Genomic DNA, 22,302 nt, shown 5'->3' on the forward strand with positions numbered 1-22,302 from the left:
TAGTCCGCTCCTCATCTCCGCTCCAAGCTAACAGCTCGAGGCTACGCTAGCTGCAGCAAACACAACCGAACCGAATCTAAGACCGAACTGTCCGCAGCCGCGTTGCATTGTTGGTAATGTAGGCTCCAAGTTTTGACAAGGAAGAGAAATGTATGGACTGATAAAACAAATGTCTCAGGTTCTGCTACATTGATTTTGAGGTTGTTGGGTTTTTTTTTTTAAACTGTCCATTATGAGTGTGACAGTGTTATAGGAGTGCAATGTAAAATCAGTCGAGTACACTTGCATTTGGGTTGGGAACACACTTTAAAGTGAGGCAGATATTTGCTATTTAAGTTTATCCCAATGAAAGGAAAATGTAAGTCCAAACCCTTTAATAAATAACAGTACCACAATGTAAAAATACTCAATTTCAAGTAAAAGTCCTGCATTTAAAAGTTAGTATTATTATTTTAAGTATTATCAGCAAATTATACTATATATATATATATACACACACACACACATACTACTTGTATAAAAGTAATAGTATTTTTATGTAGGCAAGATGGGCTCTGTTAATGTTACATTATCATAGTAGCCTATTGGATCAGTATTACGACTGCACTAACATATATGTGCACAGGATACACACATGTGATTATATTGCTGGTTGCCATAGGTTTTTGTGGATTGGTTTAATTTAATGTATAACAATGCACTGTATTCTATATGCTCACTACAGGTTAATATAAGATTCTTCAGCAAACTTGTAATATAGCTGCCAAATAAATGTAATGGAGTGAAAAGTATAATATTTTACTTTATAGTACTTTACAATTGTACTCAAGAACAGTACGTGAGTACTTTCTTTTCACCATTGTAGCACATTAAAATCTCTGAATAATAATTATTGATTATTTAAAGATATTTTATTGTATATGTACACAAATACAAAAAAAGGAACATTGCGGAAAATATGACACCCATCATTTGACAATCAAAAGAACAAAGACCGGGTTGGATAAAATATGTCACATACAAATTTTTCCAGCAGTGGTGACACCATAATGAAACGTTTAGAAACAAACTGAAACAGCAACAACAGAAAGAACACACTGAAATAAAGTGCCAAGAGGTAATCCAGTGCAGAGATACAATCAGAGAAAAGCTTCATATTTTTCAGTAGCAACAGAAAGATGATCAAAACTGTGTGAATGATAAATCTAGTTGACAAGATAGACTTATATAGGAACGGGAAAAAAATGATATTGCCAACCAGTAGCATAGTGCTGGTGTTTGATACACATGTTATAATGTATGAAAAACAGCATTCCTGTTTTCATGGCTTTGTAATACAGTGTATGGTTATTCACATTAACTTGCTTTCCTCTTGATGCAGGTCCAAACCATTCTGGCAGTAAACACAAGGATGTTTCGTGTTGTCATTCGGGGAAGAAAAACTCCATACTGCTGGATTCAGCCAAACTACCCAATAGGTAGGAGAGGAATTTCTTTCTCATTCTGGGCTAAAGCATTCTTCTCTGTGAGTCACAAAAATGACAAAAAGACACACGAATACATTTGTAAATATCCATTTCAGTAAAAAAAAATGAGTTCCATTTCCCAATAAGGCGCCATTTGTAAAGGATTTATAGATTGCTCCCAATTGTTGATTTTGGTCAATTAATAGTTTTATAATAAATTACATCTCAATTATAAACTATAAAATCCATGAGCTGGTACTTTCTATATTCTTAATGAGGATGAGGATGAGGAATATTTGTAAAATGTGCTATTATTGATGGCCTCATTGAACATTAAACTACAACTCTTAAACTCATTCATGTCAAACCCAAATAATAGCTTGGATTAATATCACCACTTTTCAAAATTGTATTAGAAACCGATGTTCAGTTGTTCAGTGAACCCACTTAAATCAAGATAGGAGCTTTTATCTGGAACACCTGCATGTTAATAATGTAAATAATCTTTTTTAGCATCAGTATTGTCATAATGTCTGGAGCTGAAACAATTGGTCCAAATTAGTTGAAAGTATATCCATCAACAGAAAATTCATCTGCAACTATTTTCATAATCAATAAATTGTCTAAATAATCTTTCAAGGAAAAAAGACCAAACATTCCCTTGTTTCAGATTTGCCGTTTCACAAATTTGAATGTCACCTAGGGCTTTTGGAAATATTCTGTAGAGACTTAGCAATTAATCATTTAACTGTCAAAATAACCCAATAGATTAATCAATAATGAAACGAATAATTAGTTGGACCCCTAAAGGGAACATTTTAAAATCTAAATGTACTGTACCTTTTCTTTGGCAGAAACTGTGTGTTTTCCTGGCAGAAAAACAGTGAGGAGGATCGGTCACTATTCACTTTCATAGACATTTTCACACAACAGACACATATGTGTACAGCAAACATCTGCTCATCTTACCACTGAAAGATGTAGAGTACAACCATTATCAGAACAGATGCAATGTTCACTGTAATCCATATCATCCTGTATGTCAGACGTGCCTGAAACACACAAACATGCCCACAAGATCGAGGTGTGTCAAACTCGCACAAACTTGTCAGTCCCAAAATAAAAGCCTTAAGTGCTGGTATTCAATGCTGGAGAGTAAAATAGACAGAAAGCGGAGTGAAGCACGAGCTACTGTTTGTGCAGTACTGTATGTGTTGCTCACCATGACCCAGTCAGGCTGCTCCATGTCTTTTAGGAGGTGGCAGGAGTTGGTGGTAACGGAGCTGACCCCTGCACACCACAGCAGAGAGAACAGCCACCGCTCATTAACAACCCACAGGTTCACTTTAACGTTCATTTCCCGAAGTTCCCTGTCAGATACAAACACGGCATTTGAAATGGAACATAGGAAAAGTAGAGCTATGTATAGATCATAACTTAGGTAAATAAAGAGAGAAGTAGTATATCGAAAGACAGGATTCTATGGAAAGCAGGACAGTCAGTATTTGTGCATGTGTATGTTTGTATCTATTTGTGAATATATGCATGCAAATGTTATATATATTATGCTCCTTCCTTTTTTGTCTATACTTATATATAAATGATTTGGATTTGTTGATTAGATCATGTTTGCACTTGTTTAAATACCAAAATCAATCAAATGTATAAACCACAATAAAAAGCGTACAGTGATGTACTGCATGCATACATCTATAGATCTATAAACACACAGATGCATACACCTCCTCAAGCATCATGATCCCTGACAAGACACACATGTATGCCTCACACACACATGTACAAATGCACGTGATAAATGGAGTGCAATTACATATGTACGTGTAAACTGTTAAACTGTGCTGCCCAGTGATTAGGTTTATGTAGAAGAAATGTAGAAAGCCTGTGCAAGGACAACAGTCCATGAACAGTGAGTTCATTTAGTTTTTAATGCAACACTTCACCACGCTTGCAAAACATGTTGCTACACTGCATTTCATTCTTTTAATTTTTTTCTAAGGTTGTTTGCTCATCCATGAAACAACAACCCTCTTGGGTTGGGACATTATTTGAATCTCATTCCCTGGAGGCTGATCCTTCGTCTCTATATTCAGTGCCAGCACTGTGTCTCAGCATGCTACACAGACACTTCTAATTAATACACCACTGTGCATGCCTCCTGGTACTACACATAGATAATATGGTGTATTTTGTTACATTTTTTTTTTTACCTGATTTCTCTCATACTCAAACTGCTATATTTCACATTCAGGTAGTTTCCCATGTTGTTAAGCATATCATTTTTGTTGTTGTAGACCTGGATGAAGCCTGGGGCAGTCATATTTACGTATTCACGTTTTGTCGAGGGAAGCCAGAGGACCTATAAAAGGAAAAATACAACACCTTAACAAAATACGCCTTGAAATATATCAATGAAATTCCATTAGAGGGATTAAAATTCGACTTACAAGGCTTGGGTCAATGCCGGACTTTAAGATGGTGTCGACTATGTCTTCTGTGTCATTTTCCTGGTCAGGACTATAAAGGTCAAATATCACTGAGATATTGTGCTGCTTGCCAAGGCTGAGGAGCTGCAGTAAGGAGGGTATTGTCTGATTCCTGGCTGTTTCCATTTCCTCTTGTGAGAGCCAGGACACTGAATGGAAAGGATCTGTCTGGAAAGTCAGATAACACTTCCTGTGACTGTAGCATGTTGCATGATATATGATACACAAACCTTTATGAGTGAGTGTGTGGACTAGCACATGTCAAAGCGCAGCTCTCACCTTTAGGAACCATTCACCTGCATTCAGACTCTGTAATTCCTCCCAGCTCAAGCTGCTGCTGTTGATGAAAGAACTTGAAGGGAACTTCTCTTTAACGTTTGTCGTTCTCAGCAAGAAACCAGAGTTGTTGTGGTCATGCATCAAAAAGGGAATTCTGTCTTTACTAGAGTAGAACAGTAAAAAAAAACCTTTGTTAGGCCTAATAATTTCCATTTAGAGGTGTATTAATTAATTTATTATCCTTAATGACCTCTGTGGGCAAATGCAAGACAACGAGGAAGTAACACCATTGATTAAACATATGGAGGACTGAAATTGCCATAACTGAAAGTATATAAAGAAACAGATTTTAAAAAATGAATTAATTGCCATTAAATGCATCAAATATATACAAAAATAGGCATTCATTAATTTATAAATAAATTGATATTTCTGTTTTAATTTGCTTCAGCATTTATTTAACTTTGCATTAACTCCCCTATTTATTTACTTTCCCTTTTAATTTTTTACTTTATCTATTAATTGTATCAATTTTTTAGTATTTACCTTTTAAAGAATTTATTTTGTCTGTTATTCTTCTTTTGTATTTTCCCTGCTAGTTATTTTCCCAAATGTATTTTTTTTCCTTTTTACGTATCTTCATCATTCATCATTATCATTCCATACAAACAGTAAGTTTGTCTGCTAATAAACAGTTAGAAAAGGACCTGTTCACCACTGTTTGGTGATTACCTGCTGTGAAGGAGTCAGTTCTTGATGCTAGGTCAGAGGTCAGTGTTAGTGTTATGTTATGTTATGTTAATGTTAGTGGCTCTGGCTTAATGATGGACACAATGTTGACACTCCAGCAGCCACATCCCAAATCATTACCTGGGGTAGCATTCCATTTTCTGAACACATTGGTTAGTCCTCAATCTTAAAGCCTTCTCTCTTGTAACAGTTCTGTAACCTAAACAGTGAAACAGTAATGTAACAACCATGTAACTCTCTGATCTTGAACCTTTACTTTTTGCCTGGAACTTGTAGTTTTTGCCTTGCTCTTTTTGCGTAGTATCGTGCAGCCATTAAGTGCATATTTAGGGGTCTTAAAACAAGTCAGCCCAATATGGAGTTTTAAACCAACTCATTCAGGTAAATAATGAGCTTGCTAATTATTGTTATTGTTATTATAGCTGTGCAGGAAAGGAAAGACTATCAGGTGTAACAGGGGTAATTTGTCTATGGGTCTGTGTAAGTGTACTATAACCTTAAAAAAAAACTGTTCTATATTCTTTTCTGTTATACTCAACCACTAAACGCCCTTTCCCACTAAAACCCACTGTCACTGTACCTGAGCTGCACGTCTGTCTCAAAGGCTGTCACGCCGCACGCAACGCTCCTGTTGAACGACATCATGGTGTTCTCTGGGGCCAGCTGAACACAGTGAGGACAGATGGGTGAGACATACGCATGTGCTTAAAGCTCACAAACTACCCTAAAGCTGTGTGAACACACACAACCCCATACGCAGTGTTAAATTGAGCTCATTGATGGCCCAGAAGCAAAGCAAACTAACAAGAACAGAGCAGTATGGCACATGGGGCCCTCACGTGACCGGACTGGGATTTGTTCACACCTGAGCCAGTTGTAGAGCATCTGAACACGTGAAAATACGACAAAATCAGTGAACAGAATATAATATATCATAGAGTATAATGTCTTGTATAGTGTATGTATTCGATTATATGTCTTTCTCTGAATAGCTTGACTGGCAATCGTTAAAATGACAAATTGTTATTCAGAGGGTTATGTACTGGACTATTTCTTGAACTGGAGCAGTGACTTCCTGTGAGAGTGAAATTGATGTAACTCTCAGCAAGAAAGCAAATAGCACAATTCTCAAAATGTGGAACTATCCCTTTAAATTATGATTGAACCACTCTGCTTTGTATCTTTACATAAACTAAAGGCTCAATTCAACCTGCTATGCCTCAACCATGACAGCTCTTTCTAAAGGTGCCTTCAGGGCAACACTATGAGACTCTGACCATATGTATCTTTAAGATGTTGTCAAGCAAAACAGGATGCTCACCATCGGTGCACCTCGGTGGCCAAAGAGCTTTGGCCTTTCAGGTAATTCATGCATCTCTATCAGACAAGGAGACTGAATGCACAGAGGACACAGGAAGATGGCTGCAGACACTGCTGCAAATACCACTGCAATCAGGAACTTTGACCCTGGTGAGAACAAAAGTCTGCTGTGAGGACCATTTAGAAATGTGAGTAAATAATGAGTATTATTTGTATTGTGAGTATCATAAATATCATTATTGCTTTTCAAATTCTTGTATCCTTTTTTGTGTTTTTCTTCCTTTACAGGAGCTGACGCATGAATATTTCTGCACGTTTTTTTTTGCAGCATGCAAATTTCTGAACTAAGTAAAAACAAAAAACATGGTGGTTAAATGGTTAAAATAACTTGATAGATAATCATTTGGACATTTGTGCACAAAGTTGCATTTACTCTGACATAAAATAGTTACATATTGAATGGTAAGGAAAAAGTGTTCAGGTCATGATACATGACAGCACTTCTGAAAACCAGCAGTAGTCAATCCTAATACTGTTATGGATAATCAATAGAATATTATTACAATGACTCTTCTCTCATATGTATATCTGTGTCCTTTATTCTTTATTTACTATATCTTTAATTACTCTTTCACAATCCTAATTTTCTAATCTGGGATCAAGATTCATCTCTTATCTTGGAGAACCTCTCTTCCTAGTTGAAGCCAAACTTATTTCCAGAATTCATGTCTAGTAAAACGTTGTGTTATAGTTGAGACCTACATTTTTCCTTGGCCGTGTGGAATCCCCGGAAGACGAATGAGCTCAGCAGGGTCAGCGCCCCGACAGCACCAAACTGCAAGAAAGGAGCTGTGGCCTGTCAAAAGGAGGACATGCACATCAAAAAACACATGATGCACACAGAAAACTAAGATCCATGCAAACAAACAAAAACATTTACACTCTCAGTATCATTCACACACACACACTTCAGCCCTTGACATGAGAACTTCACTGTACCAGGAGAGAGAGAGGAACAGTCGGCCATTCTCTTTTCCAACAGAGACTAATTCCTGTGACCCCGAGAGCAATGAATATCACACCAAAAAACAAGAAGATCTGCATAGAGAAATAGCAAATATGGTATTCAGCAATTAAAAAAAAAATCAACTGATAATTGACGTTTGGAAAAAAAATCAACAATTAAATGTTTACGATACCTTGTGCAGCCAGTGTAACTCCTGTGATTCTCCTAAGGCAACTTGGAACAGCACAAAGAGCTGTAATGAATGGCATCAAATTATAAAACATTAAAGTCAGGGCTTCTTACTCTTTAACTTGAGAGTGACACTTTTTTTTTTTAGCCTGTCTTAATGTCTGGTTAAACCATTGCTGTTTACTGTGGCTCCTTCTAATCTGTAACAATTTGTCTACTTGCTTTTGGTTTTACCTTTCTTTTTAAATTCTAACTGTTCATTTGATAGTTTTTGCCTTATTTATAGTCTTCGACATGCCATTTTAATTCTTTTCTATGTTTTTTAATGTATTTTATGTCCCTGTAAAGTACTTTTAATTCCCTTGTGTCTGAATGGGGCTGTATAAATAAACTGGCCTTGTCTTTTTATTTAGGTGGAATTCTAAATATCCAGTCTCATGCTAGTAATTACTCCAGCACAGTCACTTCAACATCACGACGCCCAAACACCAACACTATATTCTCACCAGCAGCAGAACGCAGTAGCTGGTTAGCACTGCAGAAATGATGATCAGCACCATGAACCAGTTCACCCACCGCTTCAGTTTTGTGAAGCCGCGCCTGATAATAGAACAATAGAGGGCAGCATAGGGTTAGTCGAATAAAGGTCACCAATAATGAAAGAAATGAAAGGAGAGGATTCTGGGCTTTTGTTCTGGATTCAATGTGGGGCGTGGGTGTGTGTGTGTGTGTGTGTGTGTGTGTGTGTGTGTGCGCGCTCGCGCTGAGGTTTGTGATCACTCACCAGTTAACATCCTCTCGATCATTAAAAGTAACCAGACAAATGTACATCCAGCACAGGGAGAGCAGACACACCAGAGTGATAATTGAGAACCAACAGCATGCATGCTAAAAATGAAACCAAAAGGTGAGATATTATTCATTTTCACTTACTGACACTCAAAAGCTTTTAAGTCATGAGATTTAAGATAATTAGAAAGAACTTTTGTGTGCTGTGTGTGTGAGCCGAAGTGCAGTATGTGTGGATTCCAGAGGGAATTTCATCTGAGGACGCGATTGAACAATTCCATTTTGTCATACTTTTTGTGCCCTGCACTGTGTCATGACCTCAAGCCTATAAAATGATGAACTAACATCTTCCCCCTCCCCCTGTATAATCCAGTTCTGGTAAATCCATAACAAGCCTGTTGGGACCTGTGAGTTTACCTATTTTTCCTGGCACACAAATGCATAATAAACATTTTAGTCATCACTTTATTTAAGTTTTCCTTTTCCATAAACTTGTGAATAACTTTCTCTAAGCAAAGGTGTCCCCTTCAATTGAAAAAGAAAAGGATTTGTATAGCAAAACAGTACATTGGCAATATGTTATATTTTTGAATTCAGTCTGGTGGAATGTTAATCCCTGATTACAGGGATTTGTAAAGGTTATGCTCAGTGAAACCATGAGTAACCTGAACACTGAAACCGACTAAACCATTTGGAACTGACTTATTACACTACAGTACAGTAAATACCAATGCTGAGGTACAGTTAAGACTTATCTGAACTTCCTAATGGTCATATAAAAATACATTCTTTGTAAATATTAATACAAATATGGCTAAAAAATACTCACTTTTCTCGTTTTTGGACTGGACTGCTTCCAGTGGCAGCTATACAAGCCCCTGCTGCAAACTCTGGAACAGCTATTATCTTGAGACATCACTTGTCCTCCTCATTCACAGTCTAGGAAGCACGTATCCTGTTCAGTGGAATCTGGACACCTGATACACACAGTTTGAAGAAGCCGCTTTCTCTGGATACAGGGGAGATGCCTGACCTCGTTCACCTCTTTAAACCTATGGAGTGTAGGGATAAAAAAAAAAGATGGCTGTGACAGAAAGCAAATGAGGAAGAGGGAAAAAAAAGTTTCTTTGGGCATTAAGGCAATCCCTGCTCAGTAACTCCCTCAATAGAGCCTGTGTGCAAGGGGGGTATAGCCACTGGCAGCACTTACAATAGCCCACACCATGGGGTATTGAGAGTAGTGCACAGACCGTCCTGAAAGTGAAGTCACACTATTGAGCCTTTTCACAAACAGGCACAGTGACAGGCACATCCACGCACAGAGAGGGGGTGGAGCAAATAAACTGAGAACTAGTAAAGAACGAACAGTTTGCGGTGTAACAGAGTGAAGAACGCGGATAATTACTAGAGTTTATGAGGGTTAAGATTGTTAGAAAAAGTAGCCCAGGAATGGGGCACAGCAACATGTTTGGGCAAATCATTTGCTAGCTGTGCCAGGTTTCGCTCCATTCAGCACGAGAGGACATGGGAAATTACACCTATAGTATGTCACCCACCGAACACACGCATTGAGCAATAAAGGTTTCTTTTGTAAAAAGCATCTGTATGACCAGGTTGTTGTTGGACCTGATTTGACTCTGGGGTTTTTCCATCAGACTTCATGCTTCATGCTCAAGTTAATATTAAATTTAACTAACCACTCTAAATCATTCCACAACACTGAATGAAATGACATCCTACCATCAAATAACCTGTTTTTTGACAGGATTTAGGAGACTGTCATCTAATTAGAACATGTTTGGACCGGTTGGTGGGTCTAAATGTTACTGCAAGGAAACATAAGACACCTTGTGTCACTGCACAAGCTATCAGGAAGTATTATACAGTATTATATCTGAGCAACCCAACCGTCACCTCGTGACAACACATCAGGGGAAAGTGAAACAGAAATGACAAATTAAAGAGCACCTCTTCAGTTGAGTACCTTGCAACAGTGTCCTTTATATGTTCCAGTTTAACATAGCTGGAGGGCATCGCTCATTATTTATTTAACAATGCTTTAATTGTCACTCTCATTTCCAACCACATACATAAACACACCTAAATGACATGCTTCAAAGCTCTTTGGGGAAGGCTTCCCACAAGAATTTGGAGTGTCTGTAGGAATTTGTGCCCATTCAGCCAAAGGAGCATTTGAGTGGTTGGGCACTGACGGTAGACGAGAAGACCTGGCTCAAACATAGGTGTTCACTGGGGTTGAGGTCAGGACTCAAGCTAGTCGAGTTCCTCAACACTAAAGTTGTGCAACCATGTATTTCTAGTTTAGTGCATAGAGGCACAGCCATGCTGGAGCAGCAGAAGGCCTTCCCCAAACTGTTGCCTCCCAGCTGAAAGCATCCAGTTGGCTAAAATGTCTTTGCATCCTGTATCATTAAGAAAACCCTTCATTGAAACTTAAGGGCTTAGTCCAAACCCTGAAAACCAGCCCCAACACTATCCCTCCTACACCAAACACACAGTTTGTGTACTGATGTTGAGGCAGTTTGGAACTGTGTAGTGAATGAGCACTCGTTGGCCCCCCTCTGAAAGTTTGTGTGGCCTACCAAGCTGCTCCTGGGTGCTACCTTAACCCTTTCATGCATAGAGGTCACTACAGTGTACAGCTATTCAAAAGCTGTTTTCTTGTATATGCATGAGTTTTGATGGCATAGTTGCACATCAGCCACTACAGTGGATGCTACTGCATCATCTCATACACTGCTACCCAGTAGGAAGGCATTGCACGTGAAAAAAAAAGAGTGAAACCAAGATGGTCAAAACACAGTCAGAAACACCAAGTTGCTCATTTTTTTTCTGTTCAAACCTTCTAGAAAAAGAAACCCTTGCAGGTAAGAAAAATATGGTGACATCAAGTAACATCTAAGGAGTCATGCAATTGCTAAATTTCACAAACTGACTTGTGGTAAAGGTGGCATCCATTGACCCATTCTGAATTCCAAAAGTTTGTTTATGGGGATTTCATGGATAATTGCTGGAGTTTATGTACCTGAAACACCTGAACCAATAATTAGTAGGGGTGTATATTGACTTTTGGCCGTATAGTTTACCTACATTCTTCAGGAGATTAAAAAGATAACCCGAAGACACACCTTGCCAATTTGTTCAGTCACAATGTGGTTATCACTTCACAGTTGGCAATGTAAACTGTAATAAGGCACAAAAATGCCATTGGGCTGATTTTGTAATGAACAGTGATGAGCAATAAAACAGCCTGTCAGGTTTTTGACATGATTAATGTTCACGCAGTGATAAGTAAATTGAGTAATCCATCCATCCATTTTCTATACCACTTATCCGTCAGGGTCGCGGGTAAATTGAGTAAAATCAAGTAAAAATAAAACACTATCATATAACACTTTCACTGTCCCTGATGACACCTGCATGCAGTCAAAGTAGCTCAACTTCATCTGGGAAGAAGTGGGGAAGTTGTTTTGCCATTTGGCTTTACTCAGCCCCCTTCCCTCTTTTGTTTTTAATTTATTACCAAGAAAAAAACTTAGTGGGTAAATTACACAAATTTTCAACCCCTGAACAGCACTGTAATGTGGGTTTACAGCCCAAATAAACTTACTGCCTTAAATCATCTAAACTATCTACATCTCTTAACATCCTCATTGAGTAATCTGTCCTGTGATTTTATCTTGATTTTTGGCACAAAAAGTGAATAGTGTGGCGTAAAAGTTTTTGTTTTTTTTAACGGAGTCAGTGTTCCTCCTGTTTTTCCTGTTTCTCCCCTGTTTTTTTCCCTGTCATCTCTAACAGAACTGATAATGGCATTGGTGTGGAACTCTGCTTTTTTCTTTCCCTCCTTTCTTGCCTTTGTTTGTGTTTGTTATGCTCAAACAGTTAAGGGTGCATGTCAGTACACCACACAGAGTAATCTCGAGCACAAAAAAAGAACTAACTCATTTAAAATCAAATAATGTACACCACAGTCATGTTTGATAAAAAGTGTGTGAAGACATGTTGAGATTTAATGTGATTTTCACGTGACCAAACTACTTCAAGAGCACAACACCATTTAGTTTCAACCTGTCAGCTTTGAGCCAAAATGTCCAAGCAGATAATCTAGAATTGTCATTAATCCTTTAACTCACAAAACCCATCATGCAATTTATGCCAGTGACTCCGAGAGGCTATCTATCTATCTATCTATCTATCTATCTATCTATCTATCTATCTATCTATCTATCTATCTATCTATCTGTCTGTCTGTCTGTCTATCTATCTATCTATCTATCTATCTATCTGTCTGTCTGTCTGTCTGTCTATCTGTCTATCTATCTATCTATCTATCTATCTATCTATCTATCTATCTATCTATCTATCTGTCTGTCTGTCTGTCTGTCTATCTATCTATCTATCTATCTATCTATCTGTCTGTCTGTCTGTCTATCTATCTATCTATCTATCTATCTATCTATCTATCTATCTATCTATCTATCTATCCACACAGTATAGTCTAACGAAGCAAAACGGACTCACCTTAAATCAGTCTGCAGTTAAATTCTCCGCAGACTACATGTCCCCTTTTCTTGGGAAAGCCACTATGTTCGCCAACACTTTGCTCCTCTCGCACCCTTTCCCTCTAGTGGGTCCGTGGATTGCATGTGAATGTGAGCGGTGCCGCATGAATGGGTGCAGGATGAGGGGGCGTGTTCCAAACAGAGAGGGAGGATCCAACCAGTTCAGCTCAGGTAGGCTTGCAAAAGGAGGCCTGCAGCCAGAGAATTAAAGCCGTGTGCTGCCAGAGTGTAGAAAGTGTGTAAGGAGAGGAGATAAGACCCAAACCAGCCCCAAGATAAAACAGAGCTCGGTATTTTATATTTATATTTATAGTTAGATTTAATATCTAAATAGAGGATAAAACAACCTCTATTGAGATATCAAATATTACTCATGTCTTGTTTTTCACCTTGGTGTAATCCATGTTGGGTGACTAACAGTGTCGCCAGGTGTACGATAATTATCGTATTTGTACGATAATGTTGCCCTCTGTACGATGTACGATCAATAATCCAAAAAAAGGCCAAGAGTACAATAATTTGACAGTTTTCGTCCAATCAGCCTTGCTCAGCTCTGCCACAGTTTTTGTGAACTGTGAAGGGCATCTCTTATCATGTGACATTTCCAACCAATCGTAATTGGTTTAGCGTGAGATACGAGCACCTGGATACAAGTGACGTTGGTCTCGGAATAATGAGCATGATTGGCTGATCATGCCCCATTAATTAATTGATTTGTTTTATTACTGAGTAATAGTTGGCAGTAGGCACTTTTTAAGTTTGAAGATGTGCAGTTATTTGTCATTTTTGAGGACAAAGAGAGAATGCAAAAATAAATTTCACTAAGTGAAGCCAGATTTACTCTTTATTTTCTTATTTTCTTCTCAGTTATTATGAATACTGTTTCAAAAAAGTTAACCTGCACAGCAGTGGGTGAGGACGCTTTTAAACACATATAGAACGATTATATTTGACTGTCGCCAACAGTAAGCTTGTTATTTTGGTTATGACGGGTGTACGATAATTTACCCCAAAATACGATCATACGGTCTGTGGTACGATATTTCTACATTTCCCACCTGGCAACACTGGTGACTAATGTCACGGCTTCATACCTGCGTGATTCATAGTCTGAGAAAAATGCTTCATTTTCTTTTTCTAAACCACAAATTCATTAAAACAATAAATATCTACCTTAATTCGAACTGTAGTAAAGTAAAGTAAAGTAAAGACTTAGGATGTGTAAACCCTATCCTGCGTTTGACTGAGAAATTGTTGGTCGAGTTACTCTTTTCTTTCTTTCGTCCTTCTTTTTTTAAAAAATGTTAGTCCCCTTCACCGCATAATTTACTTTTGCTCAGTGTGGTGCTGGAGCAGTGCAGACTTCAATGAAGCTGCACTTAGTGACAATATAACTGTGCACATATTAGGTCTGCAAAATGATCTACATAGTCTAATAAAACGAACTAGAATCAGATGGGCACATTTGGCTGCACACAATTTTTTCAACTTACGACTTGAGTTGTCTTCTATAGTCAGCTGAAGTTGAAAAAAATGTGTGTATTATAAATATATTATCATATATATGGAGTTGTGGGATCTCAATTTTTAGTACTAGCCTAACTTACTAACCAGCATTGTGAAATGTTGTACAAGGATATTGAGCTAATCTGTCTTTATAGAATACATTTATGTCACATTAAGTAGGTATATAATTACAATTATATATGAGTACAGAAGGGCACGGTGTGACTATTACATTAAACATCACAATTTCTATTTTAGTCTCAAAATATACAGTTTGATGTGCTGCAACTTTCTGCACAAGATCATATCAGACTTGTCCTGATGAGGGTTTCTACCAGGTTTCACTTTGTGTCTGGAAACAATTTAGAATAATTAAAAGGTATAGAAGTGTATTCTAGTGAAATGTGCAGTTTGAAAGGAAGCCCTGAAGAAAAGGCACACCCACCGGTCCTGTGGTAAAAAGACGACACTTCAGAAGAACAGTCAGTACAAACAGGTGTCATGGCAGGACTGGAGGAGACTGGAAAATATAATTATCACATGTAAAACAGACAGGAAGCATGCAGCAGAGTTGACTACAGCGTGTCTGGTTGCACTGGTGTCTCTCACGGTCTGTATTAATGAAAGCTCAGATGGGAAAGCTTTAGAATCTGTGATCTTAACTTTTCACATTGAATCAATAAAAGAGAGAGAGAAAAAGTTTTGATTCTATTTGAGACAAATGCTCTCCCATTGTTAGCAACACCATAGCAGAGCCTTTGAGGTGTTTTAATTGCCAGGTATTTGGGCATGTGGTTAAGGTGTGCACATGAAAGAAAAGATGTGCTGATTGTGGTGGGGAATGCGATCAAAGTGTCGTGACTGTGAAAGTTATCACCGTGTTTCTCATCGGGCTGTGAAGTGTTGAAACTGGAGGTAGGGGTGAAACAGATACAAGATAAGGAAAAGGTTTCTCATGCAGAGGCAGCTAAGAGGGCTGGACAGAAAAAGATAAATTAAGGTTTCAGATTAAGATTTCTTTGTTGCATCAGAGAACAAATACCACCAAAAGAGCAGCAAGATCAGAAAAATGTAGGGATAGAGAAGAAGGAACTGGTGACCTTTATGGCAGGGTCGATAAATGCAACGTCTAATGTTAAATTTCAACCTGAAAAGATCCAGGCTTGTTTGTTAAAGCTGCAGTGCTCTGATATGATAAATGGTAAACTGGAGGAGAAACGGGATGAGCTCAGCATACAATCAAGTCAGGGGTCAGCACGTGTGGGCTGGCGCTCCTAATAAATGTGATGCTTTTGTAGAACGTAAGAACCCTGAATGTGAACGGACAAGATTTTAAACCGTTTGTGGAGGAAGTTGGATTTTGTTTTATATGGTTATGTGGATGTTAGGCAAGATATGGCAGATGGTGGGAGACAAGGGTGTTTAACTTGTATGAAAATACTGTGACTCAGTTGGGCACATTAGTCAGGTAGGAGAGGTGTGGGGGATGGTTAAATAGATGAACAGGAGGTACAGAAGTGAAAGAAATTAAAATACAGAGTGATCTTAAACTAGATTACTTAATAAGAATTAAAGATTACAATTAAGGAATATTTGACCTCTGAATGCACATGTCCTGTTACTTAAGTTCATCCATTGTTTGATGCAATTTCTGCTTGTTTTTTTTATGTGAAACGTTTTTATGCTGCTGTCTTGGCCATGACTCTTGTGCTGAAGATGTTTTGAATCTCAATGGGAATATTACTGATAAAATGGAGATTTTTCATTCATAAAAAATGCAGTAACCAACAAGGCCGTGTTAATAGAAGCTTTTGTTACAGTACACGCCGATGGATCAAAGGATCCACAAATATATGCAACCGGTTCTGCAGTTTTACTTCCCAGTTGCCAGGTATGAATAAAAAAAAACAACTGCATCAGATTACTCAAATGTATATATTCAGTGACTCTGTATCAGCGCTCACAGGCATTGGGGCGTGCACAGCCTGTAAGGGTCTTTATGAACGTTTGTTCACTAATTCAATTCAAACTCAATAGTGAGTTATGGGGAAAAATATCACACTGATGCAGATCCCAGCATGCACAGTCTCCCTGCAAATGAAAAAGCATTGGCAAAAGAAATTAATTCAATGTACATACAATGGAGGAAATAAATGAAACTAAAATAAACCAGTGGACAGAGTACTGGGGTACGACGACAAAAGGACGACACCCTCAGTATAATTGCTGGACTGCATGTTGGCGTGACTCCTCCCTGACGGTAGGTGGCGGTAGTGCGCTAAGTGGCAGCCATCGGTACATACAACAAACAGGGCTTGTCATAGTCTGTTTGTTGATAGCCTTCAGACCGACAGGTGAGATAATTTGTTGTTTTATGGCTGTCACTTTGCTTTTTTCACCATCGGGTGTTGCTGCGTCTTCATCGCTATAGTTCAGTTGATGATAATAGTGAATGCTAGCGATGGGTGATCTGCGATGAAGAGAGTTAAGCGGGTTCGTTTGGAAGTTAGCAAGTAAGCTAACTGTAGCCTCGGCTAGCATCTCGCTTGTAGTTTGCAGTGTGAAATTATCCACCGTCTGCTGCTGAAGTACAGCTCACTTCATTTTATCTGAGCTAAATGTTCTTCATCATATTCACATTCATTTCAGAATCTGTGTTATGTCCATGTTTACTCTTTGGAAACCGGCCTCCAGTATAACTTAGAACTAGCTAGCACAGACTATGTGATCTGAACGTAGCTGCCATACAGTGACATGTAGTGTTCTGTTTTGCTCCTTTTGATGTAACTGTCATGCATATAGCATTAATTAGTAATAATACGGACTCATCAACATAGGTGTTAGCTGTTTGTTTTTTTTATAGCAATCAGTATGCTAAACCTTGAGGAAGATTTTTTGTCATAACAATGTACTTCTCTGTGTTTTGGTGCATTTCAGAAACGATGGATCAGAAAATTCCTTATGATGATTACCAGCTCCCAGTGGTTTTCCTGCCCTCTTATGAGAACCCACCAGCATGGATACCTCCACACGAGGTATTCCACATAGGAGTAGAGCCACATTTTAAACCCAAGTAGAGCTTAAACCCATACATACCTTTGACAAAGTACTACCGGGTCTAACTAGCTTGATCTGAAACTTTAAACTGCATCTTCAGGTCTTCATCAGAGGATGGAATTTTCTATACTGCCATGGAGATGGCACAGATGACATCACAGGCCCCAAGTATGAGACTAAAGTTAGGAAGTTATGGGGATGAGGTTACAGCCCCTGTCACTATTTAAAGGCGCCCTCTGGTGTTGGATGTGAATGGAGTCCACAATCATTCACTGGCTGTTGTCTGACTCTTCGTCAATGGCTTTGACCTCTCTTCCTGTCAATGTTTTGACCTTTTTCCCGTGTTTAGATAGAACTGATGGAGTCTGTTTTCATCCCTGGACAAGAGACTTTAGCAACACACAACAACCGGTGTTCAGAGTAAAACTGATCACCGCATTGACTGGGAGGGGGTCAAAGTCATTGATCAGGAGTCAGGGTTCTACAGAAGAAGGATTAAGGAGACATTTACATAAGACACCAAAGGTGAAGAAGACTATGTGATGCAATTTAAAGCTTTGCAAAAAGCAAATAAGTGGACCTTGAGTTAAGATTTTTTTCTCAATCTGCAGTTTCCAAGTTTTCCAATATAAGGGAATTAACTCAGTACATATATTTTTGGTATGTGATGTCCTGTAATACTATTTTCTGCAGGTTAAAAAAATCCAGCTCACAGAGTCATAATGGATATCATGCCATCTGGTACATTGTCAGTTTTGATTTTGCTTTGTACATTTTTAGCGGGTTCATCAGCCTGACTACAACAATGAACTCACCCAGTTCCTACCACGAACCATTGTGTTGAAGAAACCTCCAGGAGCACAGCTGGGCTTCAACATACGCGGGGGCAAGGCGTCACAGTTGGGAATCTTTATATCCAAGGTGTGTGTGTGTGTGTGTGTAAATAGCACTGGTGTTTGGCATGACTTTTACTGGCATTCATACTTGATGTGCTGCTGTATATACTTTGTATATACTGTACATGTAAACATATATATATTTTATATTTTTTATTCCCTTTCTTTGTATGTGTGAATCAGAACTGCTGCTGACTTGAAATTTCCCCATTGTGGGATAAATAAAGGAATATCTTATCTTATCTTATCTTATCTGACTAAAGGTCTGCTTTTCAAAAATTTCCACACTCTGATTTATAATTTGTGTTCGTCTGATGTGTTGGCAGGTGGTCCCAGACTCAGATGCCCACAGAGCAGGGCTTCAAGAGGGAGACCAGGTTCTGTCTGTGAATGAGGTTGATTTCCAAGACATAGAGCACTCAAGAGTAAGCCAGAGCAGTGCTTTTAAGCAGAGATCCAAACAGATTCTAAATGGCAAATTATTATACAGTATCTGTCTGTGTAGTGGAATATTAGTGATACTGAGAAAGGAATGTTAATTATGTTTTAATATATTTTCATTCACATTAAGTGGTTGGTCAATGACATTTTCACTGCATACCTACAACAATGGGCCCCGGGGAGACTAGTGGCCACATTGTAGAAGCTAATGTGGATGCAAGTAAAGGATAATGGATAACTTCACATACATCTGCAACATTGGTCGGTCTGTCATTTTTATTGTAGTCAGAACATGCTGAAAGTGCAGCTTTAACAGATATTTGTTATCACTTTTACTCCACAACATGCAGAAAAGTTAATGGACACAACAACAAAAAGCAAGTGTATATTTTTAAAGGTTGAACATTGGTCCCCTGGTCAAAACAGGCTGATCTGTCAGCCTTGAGGATAAAATCCCACAAAAAAACAAAGTGCATAAGAATGGAGCATATTTTTGGGTTTGGTATTTCATTCGGATCTAAACCAAAAGTAATATTCTGACAAGTGAAGTTTAAGTAAATTGTTACAACTTAAGTCAATTTAGGGTTTCCAGTCAGGGTGTGAAAATGCAAAATTAAGACTACATTTGTATAGATTATGGTGCTTAAGATGGTTGTTTATGTCAGTTATTTTTGCAGACATCTGTGCTAAACGGATCTTTATTTTAAAATGGGCCAGTTAAGTATTTAAATGCCTAAATTCTCATTGAAGTATGCTAAAATATATCTGTAAATGAAGGAGCAAATATCTCATACAAATCCTGCCTCAGTGAGGGTAGGCCAGAGTTGCATTGTAGTTTTCATTTTGCCAGATAAATTTTTTTATTGGTGAGAGCCTTTTTTGAAGTTAATTTCTTCTCCTCTTTAGGCTGTAGAGATTCTGAAGACTGCACGAGAAATACTGATGAGGGTTCGCTTCTTTCCTTACAGTAAGTCTAACTCTACAAAATCCCATCAAAGCATGACGACAATCTCTGAATCGCATGAATTAACAATGGAACTAGAAATGACCATTTTGTGTTTTTGCCCAGGTTTTTGGACAGTGTATACAGAAATTAAAAATATAGCTGAGCAATCTTTTTCTAAATATTTGTATTATTGGGCAAATGGCCTATAAATTCCAATTTTAAGAATGATAAAACCTGTTGAGAATATATAAGAGGTTCTTGCTTAAAGCTAAATTTAATTTTGGTTGCTTTGGTATTGAAGAAAAAATTATACCATGAAAGATATTTTATCAGGAGAGTAATTACGATATTGTTCGTTACGGTTAAAATTAGTGTATAATTTGGCTAAAAATACAGAAGATGCATGTCTGATAATAAGCTTGATTATACATCTGTACCCTTACCTGTTGTCTTGACTTTCCAAAAGTAGAACTTGATTCATCTCAAAGGAAGATTTTGTGCTCAGTTTGGTCATCATAGCAGATTCCAATCTGTTTTTAATTTATAGATAAGTTGAGACTTTTATCAGCTTGTGCTTATACTTCTGTACATTGGAAGTCATATGACTTATCAAAATGATAGTAAAAAGTAAATAGGTAAAGAAAGTTTAGAACATATCTCATTCTGAGGAACCAAACGTCAAGAATTTGAAGTTTATCAGCATTTAGATGCCACCATGTTACATTACCCACATACTGTGGCTGAGATATCTAATGGACTGATCTCACTGCATGTCTTCCACAACAAAAAATGTGGCTTATAATGTTGCGTACGTGTGTGTTCTTTAATCAGACTACCAAAGGCAGAAGGAGAGGACTGTACATTAGATGGCAGCAGAGAGAGAGAGAGAGAGGCGGACAGTCTCGTCACTGCACGTCATTACCCTCCTCCCACAGACTCTGGCCTCCATTCTGTCTCAGCTTCAAGATGACTGATGTATGACTAACAGCCTTAGTCAAAGTCCTCCATGTAAGGACAACATCTACTCTGGTACACAGTTGGTCTCCTCTCTCACCCAAATATCAGAGGGCTTTCTAATCTCCTGTGATGTATGATGATTAGTCCTCTGCTGGGATGGATTCACAGGAAGTCATTTTAATAGTTTCTTGTAATTCATGAATGTGTAAGCTGAAGCTCAATAGACATTTGATATAACAAATTATGTAACTGATACATATTTCTCAGTCAAGCATAACATTTATAGACCCTGCATAATTTAATCAAGCATTACCTTTATTCACCATCCTCCAGCCCTAATGAGATGTTTCAATTGTAATATTAGAAATATATTTTAATCAAGTACAGAGTAGCACTTGGGCGTGTTTTACACATTTGCCTTGACATACATGCACATACACTCAGTTACCAGTTTATTAGTTACACTCATCAAAAGGAATGCAGTCTAACACAACAGTCTTGCAAGAAAATCCTAACTTCTACCTTTTTGTTGAAACTGTTTTAAAAGGTTGGCAAAATGATTTTAACTCAAGATCCAAGTACTACTGGAGGTTTTCCAAGCACTTTGAATCACATATCAACGTTCTAATGCTTTGTTTTTTGTTGTTTTTTTTATATTTCGTTTTTCCATTTCTATTAATGAGGGCAGACTAGATAGTAGAAAACACAGCAGTACAGCTCTAAGGCACCACAAACAATGATCTGACCACACAGGTGAATCAACACCTCACTAAAACAGCTGCAACAAAAAACAGAACATAATAACCTTCACAAAGACAGGATTTATATACTGTTCGACAGTATCCAGTTGTATTGGACTGCATTTGTTTTAGCTGGTTGTACCTCATAAACTGGCAACTGAGTGTTTATGTATAACAACTGTACATACGCCTTCGACTTGAGTACACACTGACACATGGTACAAAGACAATATAGTCTTGCATATTGTAACAGCAAATGGTAGTGCAAGACTTCTGGTAGACTTTAAATATTACTGATCTAAATGTCACTGTGAATATACTGCGGATACATGTTTTCAGTAGTTAACAAAAAAATAATAATTGTGTAGATGTTAAGTTGTGTAAATATATTTCAGTGACTGATATTGTGGGCCCTGCTTTACTGTAACACTGTCAAGTATTTATTTTGTTCATGTTTCATTCATGAGCTGCTCCTGGACTGGATGATGTTGTAGATATTTATCGCATATACTGTATATTTGAGATGCCAAACTGTTGACAAGTTTAACTTCTAACATGCTATGGAAGTGCATGATGAAAGCACATTAGCCCCGTATCTTAGCGTGGAGGTCAAATCTGTACTGGGCTGTGTATCTGTGTGCAGTGGAGACCCCGATGTTAGCAGCATTTTATTCCAGCTGAAGACTCCATCGGGTACCTCCATCATTTTGGCCTCTGTGGTTTAAGGTGCGGCGATCAAGAAAGTCAGCAGATACACGCTTTGGCCTTAAAGTGGATCAGTATACATTTGAACATTTACAGAAAACCGTTGAATACTTGTGGCTGTTACTGCTGTGTGCTTGGAGACAACAGGTTCATTGTTTGACACAC

The 22,302-nt window shown here is 38.1% G+C and overlaps 2 protein-coding genes across 3 annotated transcripts; one reads left to right on the forward strand and one right to left on the reverse strand.

The window, feature by feature from the left end:
* Positions 1-931: 931 nt before the first annotated feature.
* gdpd2 (glycerophosphodiester phosphodiesterase domain containing 2) lies at positions 932-12,955 on the reverse strand. Its single transcript, XM_070837123.1, has 16 exons — positions 12,849-12,955; positions 9,133-9,355; positions 8,299-8,402; positions 8,021-8,114; positions 7,519-7,578; positions 7,319-7,417; positions 7,082-7,175; positions 6,321-6,466; positions 5,580-5,662; positions 4,250-4,412; positions 3,932-4,138; positions 3,695-3,843; positions 2,689-2,836; positions 2,436-2,518; positions 2,307-2,335; positions 932-1,523 (listed from the first exon to the last, which is right to left on the reverse strand). Exons 2-16 carry the CDS (start codon positions 9,217-9,219, stop codon positions 1,468-1,470), a joined length of 1,602 nt encoding a protein of 533 aa, XP_070693224.1. The 5' UTR covers positions 9,220-9,355; positions 12,849-12,955; the 3' UTR covers positions 932-1,467.
* A 3,773-nt stretch (positions 12,956-16,728) lies between these two features.
* pdzd11 (PDZ domain containing 11) lies at positions 16,729-21,125 on the forward strand. Of its 2 annotated transcripts, none has more exons than XM_070837113.1 (6): positions 16,729-16,749; positions 17,333-17,430; positions 18,233-18,373; positions 18,675-18,773; positions 19,696-19,756; positions 20,567-21,125. In XM_070837113.1, the coding sequence occupies exons 2-6, from the start codon at positions 17,338-17,340 to the stop codon at positions 20,599-20,601; spliced, it is 429 nt and encodes a 142-aa protein (XP_070693214.1). In that variant the 5' UTR covers positions 16,729-16,749; positions 17,333-17,337; the 3' UTR covers positions 20,602-21,125. The 2 variants fall into 2 exon arrangements, with proteins under 2 accessions (XP_070693214.1, XP_070693215.1); XM_070837114.1 differs by lacking the exon at positions 16,729-16,749 and adding an exon at positions 16,887-16,908.
* Positions 21,126-22,302: the final 1,177 nt, after the last annotated feature.

The sequence above is a fragment of the Pempheris klunzingeri genome, chromosome 9, assembly GCF_042242105.1.
Source record: "Pempheris klunzingeri isolate RE-2024b chromosome 9, fPemKlu1.hap1, whole genome shotgun sequence".
NCBI classification, from domain to species: Eukaryota; Metazoa; Chordata; class Actinopteri; order Acropomatiformes; family Pempheridae; genus Pempheris; species Pempheris klunzingeri.